Source organism: Haliotis asinina, chromosome 11 (genome assembly GCF_037392515.1).
Source record: "Haliotis asinina isolate JCU_RB_2024 chromosome 11, JCU_Hal_asi_v2, whole genome shotgun sequence".
Taxonomy (NCBI): domain Eukaryota; kingdom Metazoa; phylum Mollusca; class Gastropoda; order Lepetellida; family Haliotidae; genus Haliotis; species Haliotis asinina.
In genome coordinates this window covers 2390614-2418411 of record NC_090290.1, presented here as the reverse complement: position 1 = coordinate 2418411, position 27798 = coordinate 2390614, and the positions used below count along the sequence as shown (strand labels likewise).

At 38.4% G+C, this 27798-nt stretch overlaps 1 protein-coding gene across 1 annotated transcript; it reads right to left on the bottom strand.

The window, feature by feature from the left end:
* Positions 1–2942: 2942 nt before the first annotated feature.
* LOC137256417 (probable G-protein coupled receptor B0563.6) lies at positions 2943–4115 on the bottom strand. Its single transcript, XM_067794261.1, has one exon. It carries the CDS (start codon positions 4113–4115, stop codon positions 2943–2945), a length of 1173 nt encoding a protein of 390 aa, XP_067650362.1.
* Between the last annotated feature and the right edge of the window lie 23683 nt (positions 4116–27798).

Below are 27798 nucleotides of genomic sequence, written 5' to 3'. Positions count from 1 at the left end.
TTTGATCCCAACCACTGTACTGAATTGACAACGTCTGATCATGTTATCAGACTGGGGGGTGCCCAGTCAAGATCGTAGTATTCACAGACGATCTTCAAAAAGCTTGGTTATTGCAGAGGATAACCTTAAGCCACCCTCATTCAAATACACGTGGACATTGGAACATCATTCTGAACACAAACATCCCCACAGGAAGCATCCATCAAGCGTTATATATATATATATATATATATATATATATATATAACGCTTGATGGATGCTTGATGGATGTTATATATATATATATATATATATATATATATATATATATATATATATATATATATATATATATATATATATATATATATATCAGAAATAATAAGATGTACTTCACACATTGTACCCTTGTGGGGAATCGAACCCGGGTCTTCGGCGTGAACAACGCGTTACCAACTAGGCTACCCCGACATCTTTGAAGATTTGTGCACCTGCCAGTAACCACTAGTGTGTTAAACAGTATCCCTATAACCAAAGGAAGCGTATTCTCATGGTGTGAACCACTAGTTCACACGTCCAGAGACAGTTATTATATCACGGTAGATTTATGACAAATCGGACGAAAAGAAAAAATCCTCCTTAAATATACTTTTCTCCTCCAGTGGAAACATTGCATCCCATATGAAAAACAATCCCTTGCGTTTTTGTATACTCAACCAAATCAATAGATATGCGTTTGGTGCACTCTGTAGCTAAAATTATCTTTACTTGAACTTTAAATTGTCAAGGAAAAGGGGGACATGCACACGTTCAAAGTTGTTATTGTGCCGGGAAGTAAGTGAGTTTATGATTAAACTTTTAATCCAGCAATATTTCAGCAGGGAACACCGGATATTGGCTTGACGCGTTGTATCGACATGACGAGTGAAGTCATCCATGTTACACTAGCCAGTACAGGAACGATGACATCACACTGGGGACACACTAACACCAAAGGTACACAACTGTATCACTGACACAAGACGGAGACAATTATGGCACGGATTATATACGTGGAATGAAATACAGCGTCCCATGATGTTAAAGACGCGTTTCACATAAACCTGTTGATTTCAAGCCGATGTGAAATTGATCACTACGGCTTACTGTGACATAAACCAGCATCCGTCAGGCTGAATGGTTATGTTTTGCATTTTGCCAGAACAATATACTGTGTGAGTGACGTATAATTTATAGTCACATCGGCAATATTTCAGACACATTGTGACTTTAAAGTTATAAATTATCAATAAATACAACTAAGTAATAAATACTGTCGACGAAGGACAGCAAAACATCTAGATTATCACAGAGAATTAAAGGAGCAAGCTAATGTTTCAATTAGACAAATAGTGAAGACATATAATTTATCACGCGAGTGTGTTTTGAGATGGCTAATAGTCAAACATGTTCTCGTCACGATATGGCTGAAATATTGACTATGTGACGTTAAATATTAACTCACTCACTCACTCACTCACTCACTGAGATGGCTAATATCCTGCATAAGGAACAATCGCAATCGAGACTTGGCTAGTGTTTATTCCTAATACAGGATATTAACCACCCAAAACACACCAGTGTGATGACCTATTTATCATTCAATGCCATTCTTGGTTTACATTAATGCAACTGTTTCACATCAGTTGGTTGTATGTCCGTCTGGTGCCATCGGTGTATCTTGCATTTTACAAGAGCAATTAAAAATAACATCATGCACACTGACACTGTTTATTTTGTGTATGGTTAGCGGTTGCGCAAACTGAACAGACACATCTGTTTATATAAACTTAAAATCTGTTTATATAATCTTCTTTATTTGTAAAATCAGGCCTTCAAAATTAACATCAGGTCAAAAAAGGGATATGCACTCTTACACACGGGATGCTTCCGGATAGTATTTTTTTACAAAACCAGCGAGGAATACTTGGCGTACTTCCATCTGTTGAAAAAGTGATGTACGTCAGAAGTGTCAGTGCTAATTTGGCCTGGATGCTTAGTGTAATCTGTGGTTTGGAAAGGCTGAGATTCTGCGATCCATAGCAAAGTCCCATAACGTTTTGTTATGAATAGTCAGATATGAATGCCCAAATACTAGTTTAGATATCTATCTTTGATCCAAGAGCTGTTTCATTGCCCTTGACAGGTCCTTTATTTTACAATGTATCATTTATGGAATACCTGTCTACATTCACGCACGCACCCTATAACTATTGGCTACGTAGCTATATTAGATATCATATTCTCTAAGCATGTTAACATGTGCCTAGTTTTCGTCACCATATGGCTAAAATTGTAACAGAAATGTTCGCTGTCACTATAACACGCGTAAGCATATCTGCTACTATGTGTTGGAAAAGTGCCCCGCATTCAAAACAGTGCGCCAAGGGTCGCCATTTAACACAAAAAAATGATATTACACGAAATAATCATCTATTGGCCAATACAAGATACTATAGATGTATATCAAAATATTCCCGATACCTTCTTGATGCAATTGGTAAGTGTCCTATACACCTCAAACAAACTATATTCATCTTGTCAACCATTAGAACTGAAGAAACCGGACTATTCTATGTCACAAAGACATATAAAGTCAACAGAGACGCAATCTGTACACACATAATTATATCGCACAAGTCATCATAAAGCACGATTTTTTTTCTGAAAGTGTTTTTTGCAAAGACATCTACTCGTGATGTCACACTTTAATGGATCTCGTTTTCTACCCGAAATTTGATGTCACGGTGCGTGTCACTCACACACGAAGACTATATGATATTTTCGTAAATAATGTCACAGTGTATGTTTCAATCGTTTGAATATCCCAAATTTTATTTTAGGCATGAACTTCGACTCCAAATAATTAGCCCTTGTATAATACCCCCAGTGTTGGACGCTTGATACTGCATTTGAAATGTGACTACTTGTACCTCGAATGCATCATAATTGTCTCATTGGCTACTTTCATCTGCACGCATGCTTTACACGTGAGACTCCCTGCATTTAGAGATGATTCCCCCGTGCCGTTATGGGTCATCTGGACACGAGAGTGATTGAAAGCGACACTGGAATTTCTGGACCTTCCGAAAGCAATCCCAAGAAAGCTCTGTCGAAACTTTTGCCCGGTGATGAAATACAAATAAAAATTGACAGCATGCGTGGCATCACACAAGAAAAACGTCAACTGGTCAAGAAGAAGTTTTCTGGCGTAGTTCAGGGACAATCGGCCAGGGGTCCACGACGAATCCATCAATATAAAGACGGTCCTTGGCAGTGTCAAAACAAGAAATACTACAGCGACCGTTAGAAGCATAATGGTAATCTGTCGTTCGTATCGATTCAAATGAGTTCCCCTTTCAAGTTCAGTTTCAGAATAAAGCCGACTTCTTCTCTGTCCAGATTTCCTAACACGTAACGTAATGAGCAGGTTACACACAATGAGAATGACTGATGGGATGAATGAATACAAGGAAGCGTTAATCCAATACCAAATCCTTCTGTAAAAGAAACCATATTCTTCCGCGATGCCACACTGGATGCCGTCATGGGACAGAGTGGTCCAAAAGGTGTGGGAATATATTGCGGTTATAACAATACCCAGAATAATCATGCTTAGTCGGGCACGGTTTAGGTTCCAAATCACAGAAATTCTTAATGGGAACGTCACGGCCATGAAACGTTCGATGGCCATAAACACAAGTATCCAATTGGAATACGTCACGAGGCATAGATAAAGAAAATTCATCACCCTGCAACCATGATTTCCGATTACCACTTCGTGATATGTTAGCTGGTGGTAGAGCAGCTTCTGGAATATAGCCAGGTTGTCAATGATGGCTAGCAGAGCAACATAGAATTTGGAAGTCGTCATCGGTTTCATTCTGCTGAGAGTCACAGTGCTCGCAATGTTTCCTGAAAATCCAAATCCGAATATGATCCATAGATAATAGTTGTTGATATATAAACCGGCAGCATACAAACGCTCATATTCATCTGCATCTTCTTGGTTGTAGTCATAAGTATCCAGAAAACTTGATATGTTGTCTCGCAGAAACGTCCAGTTTATTGCTTCCATGTCGTAAAGGAAATCCATAATGGTTCAAGTGGTCTTGTACATGAATGATTCACAGTTTTATTTAATTATAATGTCGAATCTTATGTCCACAACAGTGATGATCATTGAAGTGTGTGTCTGCTCAATGCAGATGATAGTTTGTTGTTATTAATGGAGTAGTGAGCAACAGATTACCCTCCAAGTGAATACGCAGAACGTTTACTTAATGGACGAACTATGCTGGTCTTTCAGATCATGCATATAAGTCTACATTTCTTCTCAAACAACACTGAAACCCTGTATAAATGGGGATAACTTTCACAGGCGAAACTCCTTGTCTTTTGCGACGCAGCTTACAATTTGTATTTGTAACTCGCGTATCAAACCCTACATGTGGTCAGCAACGCATAGCTGTGACTGTTTGATATAATCCAGCGAAAGCCAGCATCAGTCACTAGGATGTTGCTTATCTGATCCTTCCAGGAGTTACTGTACCCTCGAGAAGTATTTTGCACCTGTGCGGAAACCTATTTGCAGCTATTCCTGAGTCAGAAATGTCCCCACAGCACCAAAACAGGGCCAAACTGCAAAAGAGATATAAGCGTACTTATATTAATTTAGGTCATTGGTGGATAATCGGCCGCATGTCCAATCCTTCCAGTCGGATCATGTAGCTTGCTTATGAGACAGTACCTGTATGATCACCTATGGATGAGAAGCCTTGATGATCTGAAAGAAAGAAATACAATGTTACCTTTTCACTGATATTTACGAACACTCATTTGGATAGGATATCACCTTCTGCGATAACAATGACACATCATGACAGTCGCAAATATTTCATTTAAAGTCAAAGTATCGTTGATTTCAGGAACAACGTCCGGCCCCTGGTGAATAGAAACGAAACAGTTCCTACATATTGTTGCATGTAACTGTACTTATAATTAAACATTACACTCATGGTAATGAACAATTGTGTCTTGTAATGTACCTTGACAATGTGTTAGTAAAACAACTCGAACCTCTCCGAACACATTTAAATGTTGAAAAAGATGCTGTGTACGCTACGGTGTTTCTAGACAAGCTGTGTTATCATTATGCAGTGAGGCCAATAACTCGATGACAGAATGTGAGACTTTTTAACTGTATATCTTTCTAAGAATTCGCTCTATATTAATACCTGCATCCAATTACACGCCTGTTTGGAACCCGTCTGTAACACAAAAATTGGTTTAAGGACAAGTCCAGCGAGTTCAGTTATTCTCGAGAAGCAGCGTGACCAGCCACAAGGGCACTACGTGTTGACGATGTGACCTATGTTGGCAGAATAGATTACATTTTGCCCCTGGGGCTGGATAATTTGACAACTGCTGTGAATATTTGTCACTTTTCAATTATATTTTAAAAACCTGACGCAGGAGTACAGTCGACCCCTTGGTCTGTAATTCGGTGGTACAACAGCGAATGTGACTAAAGCAGCAAGATAAAGCAGAATCACTTCGTGTAAGGATCTACAGTGAGTGATTGAGTTAATATTTAACGTCACATCGGCAATATTGCAGCCATATCGTGACGAGAACATACATGACAAAAAGAACATATATGCATATTATGAAGACCCTGTCTACGAAGGACAGTAAAACCACTAGACTATCACAGTTAGTATTAAAACTAGCGTGGAAACATAAAAAAATATAGTATGGCTATTTGGACAGTACAATATAAAAGCAGGCCATAGATCGCCAACAACAGAGGGTAGATCACCATACCAGGGACCATGGGGACTTACAGTACCTCTGCTACCTGCATGGTCCCTGGCTGGATTTACACCATCCCCTCAGCTGTTGACGACTGTATGCAAGATTAGCCACAAATTAAAATGACACATATTCTACGATTAAAAAATGTGGAAGATTAAATCTGACTTACACCGTTTTGGGACTTACGTACGCTCTCGGGAGGACAATAATTTTACGGTACTTCAACCCCCTTCGAGGATACAGCCACTAACAATCTTAGCTGCTAATTCAACTTTCAATCATAAAATACATATTTATTTACATGTCAGTCAATAAATTCAATTCTTTTCAAAATGCAATATTTTAGATGAGAACGTACGTTACTAAAAAGGTCCTTCATAGTTCTTGACTTAAAATAACTGTCCCTTGTGATAGAATATTCAACACAGTCAAGCAAGACATGCTTGACCGTGATGATTTCATCACAAGGGATGCAGAACGGAGGATCCTCGCCTTTCAAAAGATATTCATGTGTATACCTAGTGTGGCCAATACTACATCGTCCTATAATGACCTCTTCAAATCTGGACCGACAACCCAAGTAGGAGTAACCACCATATGGTTTTATTGCATGTAATTTATTGATATCTACTTGGGTGTGCCACTTCTTCTGCATCAGATCACGGATGTAAGATCTAATTGTAGCTTTATAATCAGTATACGGAATATGAAGTGGTGTCACAGATTTCTTTAGCGCTGCCTTAGCAGCAAGGTCAGCCAAAGTGTTACCAGAGATTCCAACATGGCTGGGTAACCACCAGAAGACAATGTCGTATTGGCCAGTCGCAAGATAGTTATAAAGTTCAATAATTTCTATTAAAAGTGGATGTTTACATGCTAGGTTTTTAATAGCCTGAAGGCACGAAAGAGAGTCTGAATAGATTATGTACTTTTTATGTATAGGATGTCTTTGAATATATTTAAGAGCTGTAAATATGGCGTTAGCTTCTGCTGTAAAACTAGAACTATTATCTGGTAATCTAGTAGACATTGTTCTGGATCCAATGACAGTGGCACAAGCCACATCGCCACCGCCCTTGGAACCATCTGTAAATAAGGATTTATAATTGCTATATTTATGTTTCAATTGATGATATTCTTGTTTGTATTGTACTTTTTAAATGTAATTAATGTTAGGTCGACTTGTGGCCTAACCAACTGCAAAGGAGGAGAAGAAAGAAGACGGGAAGGAGCTATGTTTTCCAGCTCAATGCCAGCCGAAGAAAGGAAGGGTTTGATTCTGTGCCCGAGAGGTGGAACAAGAGAAGACTTTTTGTTGTACAAGTCCTCGTAGAGAGGATTGAAAAGACAGTTATATGCAGGGTTAGATTCGTTAGAGTATAGCTTTGTTATATATTGTAAAGATAATTTTATACGGCGTTGAGTAAGAGATGGTTCATCGGCTTCAACATACAGACTGTCAACAGGAGTGGTTCTAAATGACCCAAGACAAAGTCTTAGACCTTGATGATGAACAGAATCTAATAATTTTAAGTTGCTGTTGCAGGCTCCACCATATACGATGGAGCCATAATCAAGTTTAGAACGGACAAGTGATCGATATAGATGGAGGAGGGTAGCTTGATCACCTCCCCATTTAGAATTTGATACCACTTTCAACAAATCAAGTGCTTTCAGGCATTTAGTTTTCAGAGATTTAATATGAGGCAGAAACGTTAGGTGTGAGTCAAAAATTAATCCAAAGAACTTGGCCTCCTTGACAACTTTAATGGGTGTGCCATCTAGAGATAGTTCAGGGTCATTATGTGGTTTATATTTACGACAAAAATGTATGCAATTAGTTTTGGATTTAGAAAATTTAAAGCCGTTTTGAAGACACCATTTATTTATTTTGTTTAAACACAGCTGCAACTGCCGCTCTATGGTATTCATATTTTTACCACGACAAGAAATATCAAAATCATCCACAAATAACGAACCATCAATAGAATCATTTAAAACTTTCGATAAACTATTTATCTTTATACTAAAAAGTGTGATAGACAAAATATATATTGTGTATTGTGAAACGTTTTACATTGAGTACATCCTGATCTTTCATCTCAGAGATGATATCAAGCTTTGTCATATCCGCAAACAGTCGGTCACGATCTCTGATGATTCCCTTGCTTGTATTGAGTGTTTTATGAGCCGTAACCGTGACTGGAACGCCGACAAACAATTCTGTGCTCATAAGGTTTGTGGCGTGTTGCCTTTTCCTACATTCAACCAACAAAGCACCGGAACTCAAACGTCTAATATTCTTAACATCACCTGCAAGGCCCTGTATACCCTTGGATATGGCAAAAGGGTTCAACATTAATGGAGTCTTGTCAACAGTTTCAATTACAAGAAATCGTGGCCAGTATTCAATTGACGTGGGCAGTTTTTGATCAGTATTCATTGGATCAGTGTCTAGTTGTCTTTTGTTTTTTTAGGAGGGTTTTCATAAGCCATGGTTAATTTTCAATAGTTCGTCATCCGAGCTCCCCACCCACCACGGAGTATCACAAGGACAATGCTAAAAACAAGTGGGTCTCCAACTTGCAGCACCAAGGATACTCGGAGTTATTAATAACACATCTGTCAGATTGGCCCATGGGCCACTGCCTTCTGGCATAAGACTCTAGGCAAAGTGCAAAACATAGTACATCAAAATCATAATCATGTTTAGAGAACAATCCGGCCAAGACCACAAGTAACACATGTTCCAAACAGATTAGTGTAATGACAGAAATTTAAGCCCATACACAGGGCTTGGCGTGACCAGCCGATTGATAGAATCGGGCCGATTCTACCACCCGTCTAGGTGAAGTAAGGGCCAAAGTGGTGTGTTGGGCAAATGGAACGCAGTTAAAAGCCCATCTGCCCTCAACCACCAGGATCCCGTCCTCCACCGACACGGGACGCAACCCAGGGCAATCAGGTTGCCCAATTTAGTCTCCTCTTACGACAAGCAATGGGGTGCTGTGGACACATTCTGTCGCGGGTCGACACGGGAGGATCTACAGTATGATCATGGTTATGGTCCATGACATGGAAGTCTTTATAAGTGTTTTCGGTATTGACGTAGTAAACAGACTTCCTTTCATGTCATCCGAAAATAGTGTTCTACCTGGCGTTAACAAAACGTCATTAGACGTTCACTGCATGCTTAAAGTACTCATAATAATAAGGATTCGTCAGTGGTAAGGCAATGGACAAAATAAGGACATACACTGTAGATCAAAAGTTATAGAATGGAATTAGTTAAGTTTGCAGCACACGGTGAAATCGTTAAACATCGGGCGATATTTGTCATCCATATTTGGTGTCCTTTTGAAGTATGGAATATCAGTCCAAAGGACTGACAGCCCTTACTTTGATATATTTTGAATAACTCCCTCATTCCTTTATAATGTCAGACAAAATACTTAAATCCCGGTCAGCTGTGCACACGGTATTTTCATTATCTGTTGTGCAGAGACAGCATTATCAGCTTCTTCCCATACTTGTAAACTCAAACTGGTTTCGGGTCAGCTTTGTGCAGCGGCATCGGCTCTGGACTAGAGTTGCCTTGTCCAATCAGTCTATTACTGGGAATATCTTTCATAACCACAATATATTGGCATAATTCAACGGAAATGCAGTAATTTATCAAATAATTTCCATGATGAGGTGGATTAAACGTCATTTATCATTAACATCATTACTGTATGTGGAGCAGTCACATCATTTCTTTCAGTATTCAGCTGCTGCACAATACAATAGACATTTAATTTATAAGATTATGTTTAATTACAATGGCTAAAACGGTTTTCTCGACAAACAAATGTGACTCCGTTCTGTAAGATATCTTAATGAAGCGCAAGCATTGACCTAACACATATTTCCAATTAATTGTAGCAGACAAACGCTATAATCAGACGTGCTGACAAAACCTTTTTATAGTAACGAACAAAATTAAGTAACATACGGTTTCTTTTCCAGTCTACGTCTCGAGGCATTGCTTTGATTTGTTCGTATTGATCACATCCACAAACGTATCTAAGAAACATGAAATATACGAAACGGTGTGCATTTTAGTTATGCAGCGAGACAAATGCTAGGCAATCTTAATTTCGGCTTTATGAAAACTGTATGTCAGACATTATATTTTGACTATTCTATCACAGCTGTAATGCGCGGTGTTTCGTTTCTAAAACAAAATGAGTTTGTGAATCAGTTCCATAAACAACATTCGCGTTGGTCAGCATGAACGTTAGGCCATCGAGAACCACCTCTTATGAAAAAATCAATTAAGGTAAAGAAGATAATTAAGTGCATTTGATACATAACTGCAACTCATTGTCTACCGTCTAAGGACTTACTAGATGGAAAAAACAATTATCCAACACTGACGAGAAATTAAAATGACGTGAAAAGTTCCACTCTAAATCTAAAACGAATTGGAAGATATGACAAAACTGTGATCTAACAGTTCTTTAGTTTGATAATTTTGAAAAGGTCCGATGGGACACAGTACACTCTTCCTGTTCAGATATATACATTTGTACAGTGTACTGGAGTGTTGAGTAACTCAGTTTAGACGTTTACGGTTCAGTCCCATCCGGGATTCGAACCCGCACCCTCAGAGTCAGGCACCTAAGAACTATTCCTAAACAGAAATATAGAAATATAGAATTTAAATAATCCCGAATACAGAATGGCAATGACTAATTCTACAGCATGTGCATTCAATTCGCAGTATGTTATCGCCTTGATTAAACAAAATGATACTTCGAAAGGCTATTGATATATCCCTAAAAACGAAAACGTTTCCTTTCGTGCTTCAAAGGAACTCTTAGCTGCAATATATATATATAGTCCAAACAAGGTCGTGAAATACAATGTATTCATGTCTGCTATTTGTTTGCATTACTTATACTTAATGCATACTCGTGCCATTGCCACCTGGGGTCTCCAGTGACTGTAATGATCCACTCACATTTTTATCATCGCTCGTTGCATGTCATCGTATCGCAATCACGTAGATCTATGTTCATGCTGTTGATCACTGGATTGTCCGATCCAGGCAGGATTATTTAAATACCGCCGCCATATCGCTGGAATATGGCGGCGTAATACTAAACTAACTTTGTCATTACTACTGACAGGTAATTCAGGCAACAAGAGACGCTATTGTAAATAAGCCTAAAACAACTCCCGTGGCCCAATACACAATGTCTATTTACAACACTGCAGTAGCAAAACATTGTGTAATTCCGACAACACTTTTTTTGTAAGTGCTTTTAAAGTTGATTAACGAACTACTAATTTTACTCCTCTATCCAATTCGTCAGACTGTAGGAGCCTTTCATCATTACACGAGTACGTAATGCAAACATTCAAGTGTATATATATATATATGAGTATAAGTAATTATCGTTACATACAGAAAACGCAGTACCTTGCATGGAATAGTTGATGAGTATAGCAAACTAATCTACCTGACATACCTCAGCATTAACCATGGTACATCCTCCCTCTTTGAAATCCGATTGTTTTCGGTTCATGTAAATAATATACGGCCCTGTCAATGAAACAACAACTCAACTGAACACATCCTCTTTGCCTTTCCTGGAAGGTCCTTTGGACCGCTTGATGTAGACTCAAGAAAAAAAATAACTGTTTCTGAATACACTTAACTAGTGAAAATATTATGCATACTTCAAAACAATTTCATGTGTATATATGTCTCAAATTGATAACATCAGGCAGAAGGCCAACACAGTGGCGTGATACATTTAAATCTTTCTTGGTCTTACCCCAGTGGGCATGAGTGAGAGCAGCAAAATAGTCTCTACAGCTGCCGTTCCACAATCCATTTTCTTGATCAGTTAACATTTCAATTATGACAACAACAGAATGAGAAAAAGATAATTCTGGTTTAGATGACTTTAATTTATCTCTTAAATTACTAGTCAGAGATTCGTGTCACACTGGGTGGCAGGACATCGTCATATTTTCAGTCATTAAAGGATGAACTGAAGAAATAATCACAGATCTTCATCATTATCCAAGGTCAGTTCCTTGTACTTTGGACTCTGAATAATAAATGGCATAAACATCTTGACAAGACTTCTGTGTTTGATAAAAACAAACATAAGCTACTCTGTAAAACATCGTTGGATATCCGGTGTCAGTGAAATGCAGGATAGAAAATATTTAACTGATTTGGATATATCAAGTTTTAAAGTTAATTTTTTCTTAGATATTTTCATTCTGGAAGATGTTTCCAATATGTTTGCATTGTGTATAGCTTTTACATGGGAACCGGACATGGAATCACCACTTCTGTACGTTCTGTATATCAAGTATATATGCTGCCACAAACTTACCTGTAAACATCATCTGTACAGAAACCACAATCGCACTCTTAATTTAACCACTACAGATTAACCCCATTTGTTAACAATATGGTGTCACCGGTGTCAGTTTTAGTACATAGGATACTTACTGTAAGGCAGTAAATTTACTATTATAGCTGAGACTTACATTCTACTAAAAGTGGTAATTCAAATGTAAAGTAAGTGCAAAAATACACGTGTTGCAATGATTCAGATGTTGTTTGTTTTGGGGTTTTTTTGTTTTGTTTTTTTTGTTTTGTTTCATATATGATACCTTAGATGATATCAGAAAATGTCGCAATGTCTGTTTGGCTGTTCGAACAGACATGTGCCGGATATAATTGGAGACTTAGAGTAATCATCTCTGCTCTTAACACATAATTTTAGTTAAATATTGCGATCACTAGTTAACTAATGATATCACATTTATCAGTTGATGGTATGGTTCCACAGTGTACAATCTCCTGGACTGCCATGTTAAAGGAGTTCACAGGGCTGTACATATATCTTGATCAAATTGCTGCCATTGGATAAATAAGCAAAGAAGAATAAAAGAGACAATATGTGAACGCGGGTAAAATGATGCCTTACAGATGTGCACAATTTGTTCCGAAATAGTTTTCTTCTTTTAAATATACTTGCTTGCTAGTTTTAAATCATGTTGTGATACTATAGCAATTCTGTCCGTCTGTCTTTCACCGACAGGGCTTTATATATCATAAATATGTATTTTGTATTTAGCACTAGTGTTAGTCACGATGTGGTTGAAACATTGCCGCTGTAAATCTCACTCACTCACTCACTCACTCACTGACTCACTCACGCACGCACTCACTCACTCACTCACTCCATGACTGCCTAAGCGTCGTTCCACTAGTTTCTCATAAGTTGCGTCATGGCTATTGTTTCAAAACAAGTATGATTATCCAGTGCGCTGTTCTAACTGTAATATTTTTTCTTTCATCGCCTCAATCAAAATGGAACCAATTTTGATTTACAAATGCCACTATCGGGGTCATGTAGGTGGGGGCCGGCTGCTGACCTCCACACAGCAAAAGTTACACCTTAGATCCAAACTCTACAGCAAACCCTTGTCGAACTTTGAAGTTACAATCAACTAGATTATTGGTATTGAAGAGCTCTGTTTTGATGTTAGAAAGTTATATTTGGAAAGCCACCAGTGTGGCCACACATACCAATCATAAATTTCGGTAGCCGAGATCCGCCATGTGGTCCCTTTACAACCGTGATTCAGACACTTTCAGTGTTTTCACAACCCCAAGTACACAAGTCTGTTCGCTTAAAAGAAGCCCCGATGCAGTTGATAAATAACCAGATAGTGAATATTTGCAAACACATGAATATTTGCAAACACCTGGTTGCGGGTACAGTAACGTGCAGTAAACGAGGACGGCACTGTGACTATGTGTCCCAGTCCACCCAACTGCGAATGGGTACCTCGGAAGGATGGGATTGATAGAGTAACTCGCGCTTAGTTGCATGATTCCCAGTGAGTTGAGATTGATAATACGACGAACCTTTCAAATTCCAGCTCATCTGGAAAATAACTAAGAGTTATTAAAGAGATAGGGTATTTGTGAATGAGTGCATGTGAACTCATTTGCAATCATTTTCCTGACAGTCTAAGAAAATGAGATAGGAACAGTCAGAACCCAGGGTCAAAAGACAGTCTGGATAACGAGAGACTGAACAATACCGAGCTCTGGAATACGTGTTTGCAAAGCGTATTTGTGAATGAGTGCATGTGAACTCATTTGCAATCATTTTCCTGACAGTCTAAGAAAATGGTAGTTTGGGTTTTTTCTTTCATGGCGCTGTTCTATATTGATCTCTTGATAAAATAAGAGTTATTAACAACAATGTTTAATCTAGTAAAACGAAACTAACCTAGACTCAGGAAGTGAGCTACACGTTTACAAAGTCCTTGAGATTTCAGATACATTTACAAGATAACAACTATGATTATTAGTTAAGTCCAAACAAATGGAGTCCTATATGAAAAATGTTCACATGTTTATAATTATCATCTCTAAATTAACTGTCTATAGTTCCTTTCGGTCTCTTTGATAAATATTAAATTAAATTTCATAATTACATTACTATGCATGTAACTAATGATGCGGAAACAGTTGGGAAATGTGTGAAGAAACAACACAATATTAACACCTACTCACGTTTGACTTGGCCTGAGTTCACTAAGACTTCGGGACGAGATAGAAATAAGCCCTTACAACAGAACGTATGGTCATCTCCGTTCAGTGTGCCAACACAAGCTCTTCTACACCGCCATAAGTTGACGCCACAGGGGATATGTGGCAGATAATTGGACAGAATCTTGATCGATACTCTTAACACTGACGTCACTGGTAAATAAGGCAGACGCTCTTGTTAAACAATCGGAGTTGTGTCTAGTCAAAGTCATAGGTATATTTCATGTAGGTACTAATTTATACGTTTTTCACAGTAGTGTTTGCAGTAAGTGTTAAACTAACTTGCCAAACTGTAGTGATAAAAGTATGTGCTATTGGAAATATATCAAACACAGAAATATGTAGTTTACATTCCTTCAATAGCAAATACGTTATTTACTATCTAATTTTAACCCTGTCAGAATTAACATTTCATTAAACAACTCTCATGGCGATATCAAGGCATTATATCAATAAATGTCCCTAGAGTGTTTCACACATGTTTATGCACGTATGTATTTGTATGGAGTGAGCGAGTTAATCAGAACGAACTGGCGATAATCATGCAAAACCCGTAGTTGATGACATGAGCTTGTGACTGTACACACATTCAATATCGTCGCAGTCTTCAACCACCAGACCATACTCTTGACAGGCAGCATACTTTAATATAATTTACAGAAACACCTTTCAGGCTTTTAACATACACTTCAAGCACGAATCACACTGTCACGTGTTGACTGCCAAGTTCAACAGAAAAGAGAACAAAGGCTTCACACGTGTTTCAGAAATGACCTTGACCTAGTCATTCATGTGCACGTTTCACATGGACATCAGATAGGGAGGTAGTGCATGGCCGACAGTCGGGTTAATTTCTCAGTTTTAGCCCCCTAACGGAATATTTATTATTGTCAGCCTAAACAGGATTTGCAACATAATAACGGTAGCGGATCATATTAGCGTTGGGCGTTAGAAATGTGGAGAAAAATGAAATTTACGTCTTGAAAGATAGTGTGTGTATAATATTTCATTACATCACCACACAGATATGCACTTGTTCGGTCATTTATTAATAAATTGCTCTTAAACATGTAACATTAATGTACAAATATTCTTCCTCCTTGGTGAGGAAGAATGAACTGAAGAAAATATCTGTGCGTTAACCATGATTGCAGATGCATAGTTGAGTAAGGTATCATTCTTGCATTTATTTATATCCTTTGTGCTAAATGTTCACTACATTCAAAAGAAAATTCAGTAAGTGGTGATGAACATGTTTATGAAAGTAAAGTCGTACACTCGAATTCTATGTTTTCAGTAAGTGTGAATATTATTACGTCAAAGGACACCGGCAAATCGTCTCGTCTCACACCTATGCATGTTTATTTGGAACAAATGTCGGCATTTCATACTGGCCTAGATGTCACAACGTCTGGCTGGCAAGCGCTCACTGTGACGGAACAATCCCTGCATGAAGCATGTCAATATTTCTCCTTCTCTTGTCTTCATGAGATTTTTTCACAGTTTCATTGATTGATTGATTATTACTTGTTTAACGTTGCAACCAGCAATATTCCAGCTGTACGGCGGCAACACTTCGGTGATCTAGCATGCACCATCCAACTACACAACTGGGATGCTATGACAAGTGTCAACCGAGTCAGCAACCTGACCAATAAATCTCGTCAGTCGCCTCTAACGACAAACATGGGTGCATCAGACACCAATCCACTGGCAATTTTCAATTGCATACATGCATGTATATATGTACATGACGATAATCTAACATTCGAGTAAGACACTGGCTTCATGCATGATGACAATACGGAAAATAGAACTCGGATCTTCAGCTTGAGGAACAAGCACTTGTACTAACTTTCTAGAGCTAACGAACAACCCAAAATGCACCAAATGGAATGGCATGAACTTTAGCAACAAAGGGTTATCTAAAAAGGTGGCTAACCGAAACGAAAAGTTCTGCTCAATACATCGATACTCAGTGTCATCAATCTGTGATATTGCCGAGTGCAACCAAAGTGAGAACTTAGATCAAATAAATAAAAATGTTTGCTCTGATACAACTTTTGTGTTAAAAACATATGTCATTTTCTCGGTCACCGTGACAACGGGGGAGCTTCGCATAACTGATCAACGTGATTAACCGCGTGGGCTGCAGGTGACAGAATCATCAATCACGGGAATTGATTTAGATAGTTTTTTTGGCGTTTCTTTGCAGTGGTGAAAGTCAGGTACTGATTTATACGATTGGGTTTAGGGTTTCAGCTGCGCTGACGCAGCCAATGTAGGTGTTAGTGACGCAGATTTGTTAGGTCTTTGTTACAATGGCTTCGAAAATTGGACAACGAGCATCAAACAGTGAACGTGACAACCTCCCGGATATTGTAAACAGGTAGTATTGTTATAAATAGTGAGTGAGTGAGTTTAGTTTTACGCCACGACAATATTCAAGCAACCCCACGGCCGGGGACCAAGAAATGGGATTCACACGTTTTCGTAACGCTGTCGTGTCGAACCTTTGTTCTTGTATATTCTTCATATAACCTTCGTTAATTTTGCGGTTGTGTTGAACCTTGTATAGCTCCACCTATTTGCTTAGGTCCTATTGACGACAGTTCAAACCGCTTGTATGTTTTTGACAATATTTTTTCATGTCTTTTGTCATATGTCATCATTTTGCGTAAAACAACATTCACACACTGTCAGTATAAGACGTGCTTTGACGATACGCAGCCGTCATCTACATCGACTTGCATCACTCTCAGCTTTCCTCTCACAAGCGGTCGATATGCCCTGCTAGAACTGACCGCCAGGAGCAAGCATTACCCCACATAATTGGCAACAAATACAGTGATCCAGTAGCTTTTCTGTGAGTCTATCCACTCTACTGTATGTTGTACCCTGCCCTTGTCCCTGATGGACGTGTGATTGGGCGTATGGTACTATTTACGACCAACATTGACGTGTGTGCATTTTATAAAGTGAATTGTGTTAAGGATCAAATTATTATGACACCATGCCTGTAATTGTATTACGCGATTACACTGAGAATGCCATTAACCTTCATTGGCATTCGTCGTAACAGAACCAACTCTTGATGAGGATTTTGCAAATTCACTTCATCAGTTTGGACTTGTACCATCATAATGGATTCCGACAAACACGTTCAACTATTCACAATGTATCAGTGTTGGCGTCAATTATCGACCCCGTAAGGCACTAAGAAAGTCTACATTTACAGTTTTCATAGATTTTCGGAAAGGGTATGATTCTGTAGACAGGTTCACACTATGGACCATGTTAACTGATTTAGTACTAAAAGCTAAAATATTCTAAGCAGTGTTAGCCATCTACAAAACATTACAAGAGCTGTCTGAAAATGCACTGTAAATCGATTGACTAATAGTCTGTAAATACTGGACTGAGGCAGGAATATGTCCTTTCCTCGCTTATTTTTAATTTCTTTAGCAATGACCTCATGGACAGAATCAACAAGTTGGATATTGATATATCTACAGAGAGACACAATAAAATTCGTGTCCTTGTCAATGCAGATAATCTGCGCTGATTCTATCAGCGGAAATAGAGGACGATTTGTCATTACCGATGGATATTGTCGATAACAATATCAAATGTGGTGCATTTTAGGACCCTGTCTATCCCGATTTCGCCTTTTAAATTCGCATGTGGAATAAAAGCAATAGAGAGAACTAAGTGGTACAACCATGTCGGCCTCTGTTGACAGAATTATTAATCCATGAGAAAATGGCAAAAACAAACTTTACAGGTCGGGGGCTTGGTCTCGTAATCGTCAAATCTCAAACCTTCAACATCCGGTGTCATCGGAGGTACCTATGTCCAACCTTTATTGCAAAGCTTGACAATCTTGGCAAACGGGCACTTAGATATGACATTTTATGATCAGAAATATCCAGTTTTTTCACATCGCAGATGAACGTCAAAACGTAAAGGAGAAAGACTGTGGCCATATACTGTGTCCGTCTTGGAGGGGCTGCGTCTTGATCAGACCAAAGACAGTCAGAGGCAGACGATCCCACAGCTGTCTCCGAGAAATGTGTTTCATAATATGGCTGAAATATTACCGATGGGTGTTAAATATTAACTCATGCACTTTCTTACGGAAACCCTACTGTGATGAAGGATCTAATACTGGGTCGCAAAATGAACAGGACTTCCAAACAAAAAAACTGAAAACCTATATGGTCGGGATACCTCAACATTTGGTAAGACTATATTTGACGATTGTTTGTGTCTGTTGCTCTGTAATTTGAAAATATGACACAACATGAAGCTCTTATCTGTGGCTTAGCGTCTTCTACCTATTGAGTGTTGCCTTAATATATCTGACTTCTTACTATGTTACGAATTGTCACACTGCGTACATCTGACTCTACACGTCACACCCTTCTCAAACAAGGAAACATGTTTCAGTTGTGTATGTATTCTTCTGTGGCAGTCGGGTCAACAGATAACCTACTTTCTGGATTTACATGGTCATGTACATATCGCAGCATTCCCGGAAAACAAACACTTCATCTTTGTGACAGAGGGGAACACTTCTTTGTAAGATGAATATCTCTCACAGATCGTGTCAATATGGTGATCATTCAGTCTACTTTTATATCAAGCCGGCACCATAAGTATGATTTTTTCTCATAAAATTTTCTAATTTCACTTGATCAGCCTTACGTATATCAAGCGGCAGTTCCTTAAGTCTGTTTGGATTACAATATCAGTCGACGCACACATGCATTATTCTAGCAATTATATCCCAGCAATACATGGCAGTCCTCGCAATACGCTTTCTGGTGCCTATATTTTTTAACATGTTGAGGTTGTACATACATGCATATAAACATATTTAGTTATATCCGCCGTATGTATGAGAACAGGAAATTCAATTAGAATGATTGCTTCGAACAGCAGAGGGAGGGGGCACTGGTTGCATGAAGGCCTGAGACTTTCGAGTTCGTTTAGCAAGGAAGCATGACTGAAACTGAAATATTGTTCAGAGCAGCTTAACTCTCTTCTCACTCAGGAACCGCAGATACACTGTGGGTCAATGGTAATTCAATATGATGGAGATTCTCGGGGTACACATAGTTACAGCTTGACGTATCAGTACCAGGATAGAGATGAGTAGTCCTGTCGTTGCTGCAGTAAATCATATATCGTTAGATTGCATGCGGCAGCACTGTGAGTTGTGTTTTCTGACATGTGCTGTCCATTACTACTGAATACTGATAAGAAAAGATTACGTAAAGAAAAAAATAGATAGTTGACTGTAGCCATGTTAACTTAATAGTCGAAAATCCAGAACATTTTCTAATGAATGGACTTTTTAATGCTCAAAAAATGTCATTTAATTTAGCTGGACGTTAGTTCTAATAAGACGACAGTTTTTCTTAAAATCCAATCTTAGTGTTCGCTGACCCGACCATATGCTTTAAGAATTCCCACTACAGATCACGTCACAACGACTTTGAAGATAAAGGTAGGTTGAGATATTAATTATGTAGTATACTGTATTCCACAGGTCCATGTTCATAGAAATTGTGTATAAGCTGACATGTAATTTACAAGCATTGTGAACTTATCCGCTCGTATATTGCTGAATTAAGTCTTAGAACAGATAGTTGATTTCAAACACCATGATAGAAATAGTGTTAATGAAGACACATTGACAACAGAACATGTTTTTTGTAACATAACAGTTAGTGGCCCTGATGAACAAGAATCCACTCACGAGGACATCGCAAAGTTACCAAAGTTCAGTCCTTTGTGCACAGTTGTTCCCCTGTCTCGGTGACATGTCTTTGAATCACAACAGATTGTGGCCCGGAAACGCCTGGAAATAGTCATTAATGAGCACGCGAAGGGGAAAATTGTTCACACGAGTACAAAGGCTTCTTTCCCCAGGCATTTGTGACATGCTGATATTTTTTTCCAAGGTTAAGATTTACGGTTTAATGAATTAATTCATTAACAAAAGAAGCACCACCACCCTCGATATCACCCTGCTTCAAGAAACTTATGACAACACATCACTTGGTTGTTGAGTCGCGCGTGCTTCTGTGTCGTTGGAGGGATGCATCCAAAATTGCATTGTGTCTTTGCAACTATTTGGGTTTATTTTTATTTTTTGTGTTTTTGTTCATGAGTGTGAACAAATAGTAATGGAACATAACACAATATTCTGTCTTGTTTTACAGTAACTTGGTCTGGATATTAATTCGGCAAATGTGATACATAAAGTAGCGATCCTTACGACATCACTACAGTTGCAATTGCAAGAGTTTGTTTTGCATTATACTTTATTATTTTGGTATTGACATTTGTGTCAAAGTACCGTTTGTCTTGATATGAGTCATAAAATCTGTTCCGAACTTTCTTTACTAAAACCAAACAAATATGACAAGATCCATTAACTTTCCAAAACTTTCTGTAGTTAGCCTGATTTCACTTCAGGCACTACTCGGAACAGCATTCCTTTCATGTTTGCACAGGTTACCGTGCGGCGACTGTCAGCATCTGGGGTACCTCTGTTACACCAAGTAGTGGCAAACTCAATGTTAGCTGCCCTCATGAACCTGTATCAGCTGACCTTTTTCCGATATGAGCTGGAAAGACTGAAAAGAATATGTGGTTATTTAGACGTTTCTCAGTAGGTACCTGAGATCATGACTCTACTGTGTTTCTCAGAAGGTACCTGGGATCGTGACTCAAGTGTGTTTCTCAGGAGGTACCTGGGGTCGTGACTCTACTGTGTTTCTCAGTAGGGACCTGGGATCGTGACTCTACTGTGTTTCTCAGTAGGTACCTGGGGTCATGACTCCACTGTGTTTCTCAGTAGGTACCCGGGATCGTGACTCTACTGTGTTTCTCAGTAGGTACCTGGGGTCGTGACTCTACTGTGGTGATCTACCTACAGTTGCTAGCGAGTTATAATCTGTTTTATTATTGTACGTATTATCCAAATAATGCTAGTAGTTTTAACTGCACGATTGAGTTCAAATTCTCATTGTGATAGTCTGGTTGTTTTACTGTCCCTTGACGACTGGTCTCATAAAACATGCATATTGTTTATAAATATCCAATTTGTCCTCGTCACACAATGGAGATCCGCATGTCGTTATCTGAATATGGCATCTGTCACCTATACATGAAAAGAATGCCGGTTGCTTTATCTCTCAATATTCTTGCTATACCTAAATTGGTTCATTTACTCAGAGCAGAATAGACATACCAGTTCCCTTGTAAAAAGTAAAAACATTACAATGTTTGGTGCTGAAAAAGCCTCATCCTCGAATCGAAACTCATAATTTTGGCGGATCTAACTGACGCAAGATTACACCTCGCATTGCTGCAACCCTAAAATTAAAATCGACAGTGCCATCAGATTTACAGTTAGGCTGTTCGCGAAATACCATGCAAAAAGCGTATAAAAGAATAGAGGAAGAAACGATTTATTAAATATTGTAGAGACAATTTATCATATTATATATTTATATGGTTTTTTTGTTGGTTTATATTTTGCTTCTGTTATCTTTTTTATTTATGCAAATACATGAGCAATATTAAAAATGGAAATTCTGAAATATATGATTCTGAAAAGTTGTCTTTGACTTGAATTTGACGCTCTGTCGCATACAGTGTTAATCAATGTTTTGTTTGTGCTTGTCCTTCTGTACCTTAGATAGTGTCATGCCAACATTACATATTTTAGAAGGCGGCCGCTTTAATTGGCCGTCATTGGTAGTGGTATTACGAACGCAAAGAAATTGTGATGCTCAAGAAGCCAAATTGATGGTTCCACTGTGTGTCTGAAATGTAATTATTCTCAGGTTTTACATCCATTAGAAGAAATATTACACCCACATGCATGATCCTTGTCCCTGTCAGCGCCACGCTCATATGGCTAATATGGAAAGGAAACCTAACACATTCTGCAGCCATGTCATACGTTTGGCTTTCCTTAGACCGCTCCGTCTCAGCATGTAAACTGATCACAAACGGCACTTCAGCACCAAAGGCAGAAGTAATTGTCCAACACAGGGCCACTTAATATAGCTCTGGAGTAAAACATGGCGTTTCTCATTTCATCGTACATTTAATGTATCTTAACGTTCGTTAATACTGTAGTTCACTAGCCTGACATAGAGTTGCGACATCCGTAGCACCTTTAATCGTAGTTTCTTCATCTTGTAATTATCACTGAGGCAGATTAATAATAAGCTTGTCTCATCTTGACAGAAAACACCCCGAGCTTTAATCCAGTACCACAATTTATAAATAATCTAGCTTGACGGAGTGATGCTAAACACAAAACACCATTCCAGGGATATAAAATGTCAACACCAGAGGAGAACCAGTCTCTATATTCCACCGAAACAGATTACATTGGAGGTGAAGGTCATAACAGGTGTTACTTATATGAATGAAATATCGAGAGTAAGACACTCGCAAGGTACTTATGTATAAGCCTTGCAAGTTCAATTGCACCGTAGCGATGGCTGCTTGAGCTTTTAAGTAAGCGGCAACGGATTTAACCCTATGTTCTGTAAGTCTCATCACAACACACTGCTTATCGGTATAATGGCATCCTTCATCTTACTCCCACACCTTTCGCGTGGAACGGAGTTGTTTACTGGAATGTGTTTCTTAAGCTCCTTCAAGGCTAGGTACAATTTCCTATGTTCAGTGTCCTGTTGTTTCTGCAACACTGATGGGCTCTTAAAAGTAATGAGCTGCCCGTGTTGTCAGACGCAGTTAGACGCGTTTCAAGATGGGTACATGAGAGCTGGTCTAAGCACCTTACTATTCTGTGTATATGGAAATGAGTAAATCTATGTGTTCACATTGGTCCGTCTTTGCATTTGGCACTAAAGGGTACAGTCAGCGACACGTTGGGCAGTTGTTACAGTCAGTGAGAGCATAGAGTAACTGCAACAGTCTGTGACACCATAGAGAGTGACTGTTACAGTCAGTGACACCACTGAGTAACTGTTGCAGTCCTTGACACCATAATTAGGAATAAATCTTAAAATGCTTATATAAAGCTGCTATTGAAGGAACGTGTGAGTGCTACAATTTTGCCTATATTATTAAACCTTGTTTGAGAAAACTCTGAATTTACTGTGACCAACGATGTAAGAAATCCCCTGTGAACCAGCAAAACAGAACAAAGACAAGTCATAAACATTTAAATTATGTATTATTATGGTAAGAAAACAAGGTATACAATGTCGCAAGTCAAAAGTCACAATACAGATTTCAAATACAATATAAGTGAGACACAATCTAAGTCAATGGGTCACAAAATACAATATAGCAAACACCAAAGTCTTAGTGCGAGAGAGAAACAGCTATGCAGAATGTAACACAGTGAGCGGTCTGACGACGGCTATGGAGATGAAGCGTTGGCAGAAGCAGAATGATAAACTTTAGCAAATGAATGACTTTGTGAATGTGTGTCTCATGCAGCGAAGGGTCTGATAATGTAGGTAAGGCGTTGACGGATGCAGATGATGACCATATGCATTATGTAACTCCAGTGTGTCCTCACAGCACGGCAGCTAGCATTTATATACATTTTCAGTCGTTTCCCGAGCACTTACTGCCATCACCAACACTGTAGAATGCCCTTGAAACAATGTCTCCCGGAAGTAAACAAACAGGAAGTCAAGGGCAGATAATTCTCGAACAAGCTTGCTGTGAGAATTCTAAAAATGCGGATCATCTATTGTACGAAATGTGAACCATCGTAATTATTATTCAAAACACAAAATGTTGAAACCAATCATTAATTATCACTGAATTAATAACAAAAGATACAGAAAATACACACTCGTAACAATACAATATTCAGTTTGGATCGGGATTTCTAGCATTTCAAGTGATGGCACGAGATTAGAGCACGGCTCCCAGCAGGGTTTGTACATCCCTTTAGCGGCCAGCGATTTAATGTCATGTCAGCCATGACTGTAAAATGTATCAATGATTTAAAGTGGTAATACATATCATTATTCTTTGAATGACACCTCCGGATGATAGAGCCACTGGTGGGTCATCCGTTCTAGTCAGACAAAACGTTATTCAAAGCCCTGTTTCACTTAATACTAATATGCAGGCTGCTGCTGTGAGAATTACCTTACATGTAGCGTTTACACTATGCTCGCTCTATATTTCGCCGTCTTCGACGTTTGCCAAAACTGATCTTCAAGCTCTCTATGACCAACTCCCAAAACCCTGTATTATAATGGGAGATTTAAATGGGCACAACCCACTCTGGGGTAGTGTAAATATAAACACTAAAGGGAAATTGTTGGAGGACTTTTGTTCTGACAATGATTTATGTATTTATAATGATGGTTCCAGCACATATTTACACCCTGGTACAGGGACTTATTCTGCTCTCGACTTGTCATTGACAAATTCTGAACTACTAAATGAATTCAAATGGTCAGTCCACGATGACCTCTGTGGAAGTGACCATTTTCCTACTATATTAAAAGCCATAACTCCATCCAATGTTCCTCCATCATCAAGACGAAATTTTAAAAAGGCTAACTGGGCTTTATATGAAACACTGTGTGCTGAGAAACTTAAACCTGAACGTTTTATTGACGTTCCTGATGCTATTAAATGCTTTTCTGATGAATTGAACTCTATAGCTGATGAGTGTATACCAACTTCCTCTGCAGTTCCCCATATTCCAAAACCATGGTTCAACGATGAGTGCAAACAAGCTAGGAAGGCAAGGAAAAAAGCAGAACATTATTTCCGTCGCCATCCTATGGTGCATAATTTAAATAAATTTAAAATTGTAAATGATTAAATGCGTACTTTTAAACAGAACAAACGCCAATCTTGGCAAAATTATGTATCTAAAATAAATTCTCGGACACCCATGTCCAAGGTGTGGAACATGGTCCAGAAAATTAAAGGTAAAGGTACTAAATCTACTGTCCATCATCTTAAACATGGAGATCAATTGCTTACTGATAAATCAGATATTGCTAATAAACTGGGTGAAACCCTTGCTAAACATTCTTCCTCTTCAAATTATGTACCAAAATTCCAGCAATATCAAAAACAAGAAGAAAAGAAAACTATTAATTTCAATTCCGATAATGGGGAAGATTATAATGAAACGTTTTCTATTCATGAACTCCATACTGCACTTGATCAAGCTCATGATACTGCTACAGGAGCTGATAACATACATTATCAACTCCTGAAACATTTACCAGAATCCTGTCAGGAAACTCTCCTAAATATTTTTGATGATATTTGGACATCGGGTAACTTTCCTCCTTCATGGCGTGACGCCATAGTAGTACCAATACCTAAACCTGGACGTGATCATACCGATCCATCCAATTTTCGGCCGATTTCATTAACAAGCTGTGTTTGCAAGACCATGGAACGCATGATAAATAATCGACTTGTTTGGTACTTGGAAACTAATAACCTTATAACTGATATACAGTGTGGTTTCCGCAAAAACAGAAGTACTGTTGATCACTTAGTGCGTTTAGAATCATTTGTTAAAAATGCACTAATTAATAAACAACATGCTGTGTCTATCTTTTTTTATCTAGAAAAAGCATATGACACAACCTGGAAATATGGTATTTTAAGAGATTTACATGACTTTGGCTTGCGAGGTCGTTTACCTCAATTTATAGCCAACTTTTTAAATGATAGACAGTTTCAAGTTCGAGTGGGTTCTACCCTGTCTGACCATTTCACTCAGGATCAGGGTGTTCCACAAGGCAGTATTTTGTCTGTCACACTTTTTAGCATAAAGATAAATAGTTTATCAAAAGTTTTAAACGATTCAATAGATGGATCGTTATTTGTGGATGATTTTAATATTTCTTGTCGTGGGAAAAATATGCATACTATTGAACGGCAACTGCAGTTGTGTTTAAACAAAATAAATAAATGGTGTCTTGAAAACGGCTTTAAATTTTCTAAATCCAAAACTAATTGTATACATTTTTGCAGAAAATATAAGCCACATAAAGACCCTGAACTATCTCTAGATGGCACTCCCATCAAAGTTGTAAAGGAGGCCAAGTTCTTGGGCCTAATCTTTGACTCCCACTTAACATTTCTGCCTCATATTAAGTCCCTTAAAACTAAATGCCTGAAGGCTCTTGACTTGTTGAAAGTTGTTTCCAACTCAAAGTGGGGAGGGGATCAAGCAACCCTCTTACATCTATATCGATCACTCGTGCGTTCGAAACTTGATTATGGCTCCATCGTGTATGGTGGAGCCTGCAAAAGCAATCTTAAACTTCTTGACTCCGTCCACCATCAAGGCTTAAGACTTTGTCTTGGGTCTTTCAGAACGTCACCTATTGATAGTCTCTACGTTGAGGCCGATGAACCATCTCTTACTCAACGTCGTATAAAACTGTCTTTACAATATATTACTAAATTATATTCTAATGAATCTAACCCTGCCTTTAACTGTGTGTTCAATCCCCTTTATGAGGATTTGTATAACAAAAAATGTTCTCTTGTTCCACCTCTTGGACACAGAATTAAACCATTTATTTCTTCTGCCGGTATTGAGCTGGAAGGTATATCACCTTCCCGTCTTCTTTCTTCTCCTCCTTGGCAATTGGTTAGGCCACAAGTTGACCTAACATTAACTACATTTAAAAAATCAGAAACTAATGACTTACAATATAAACAAGAATATCATCAATTTAAATATAAATATAGCAATTATAAATCCTTATTTACAGATGGGTCCAAGGACGGTGGCGCAGTCGCTTGTGCCACTGTCACTGGATCCAGAACAATATCTTCTAGGTTACCAGATAATAGTTCTAATTTTACAGCTGAAGCTAACGCCATATTAACAGCTCTAAAATATATTCAAAGACACCCTAAACGTAAACAATATATAATCTATTCTGATTCTCTTTCTTGCCTTCAAGCTATTAAAAATGTATCATGTAAACATCCACTTTTAATTGAAATAATTGAATTGTATAATAATCTTGCTACTGGCCAGTACGACATCGTCTTCTGTTGGTTACCAAGCCACGTAGGCATTTCTGGTAACGCAATGGCTGATCTTGCTGCCAAGGCAGCACTCAACAAATCTGTGACACCACTTCTTATTCCTTACAGTGATTACAAAGCCACCATTAGATCTTATATCCGTGGTGTGATGCAGAAGAAGTGGGACACCCAAGTAGGTATCAATAAATTACATGAAATAAAACCGTATATTGGTTACACTTACTTGGGTTGTCAGTCCAGATTTGAAGAGTTTATTTTAAGA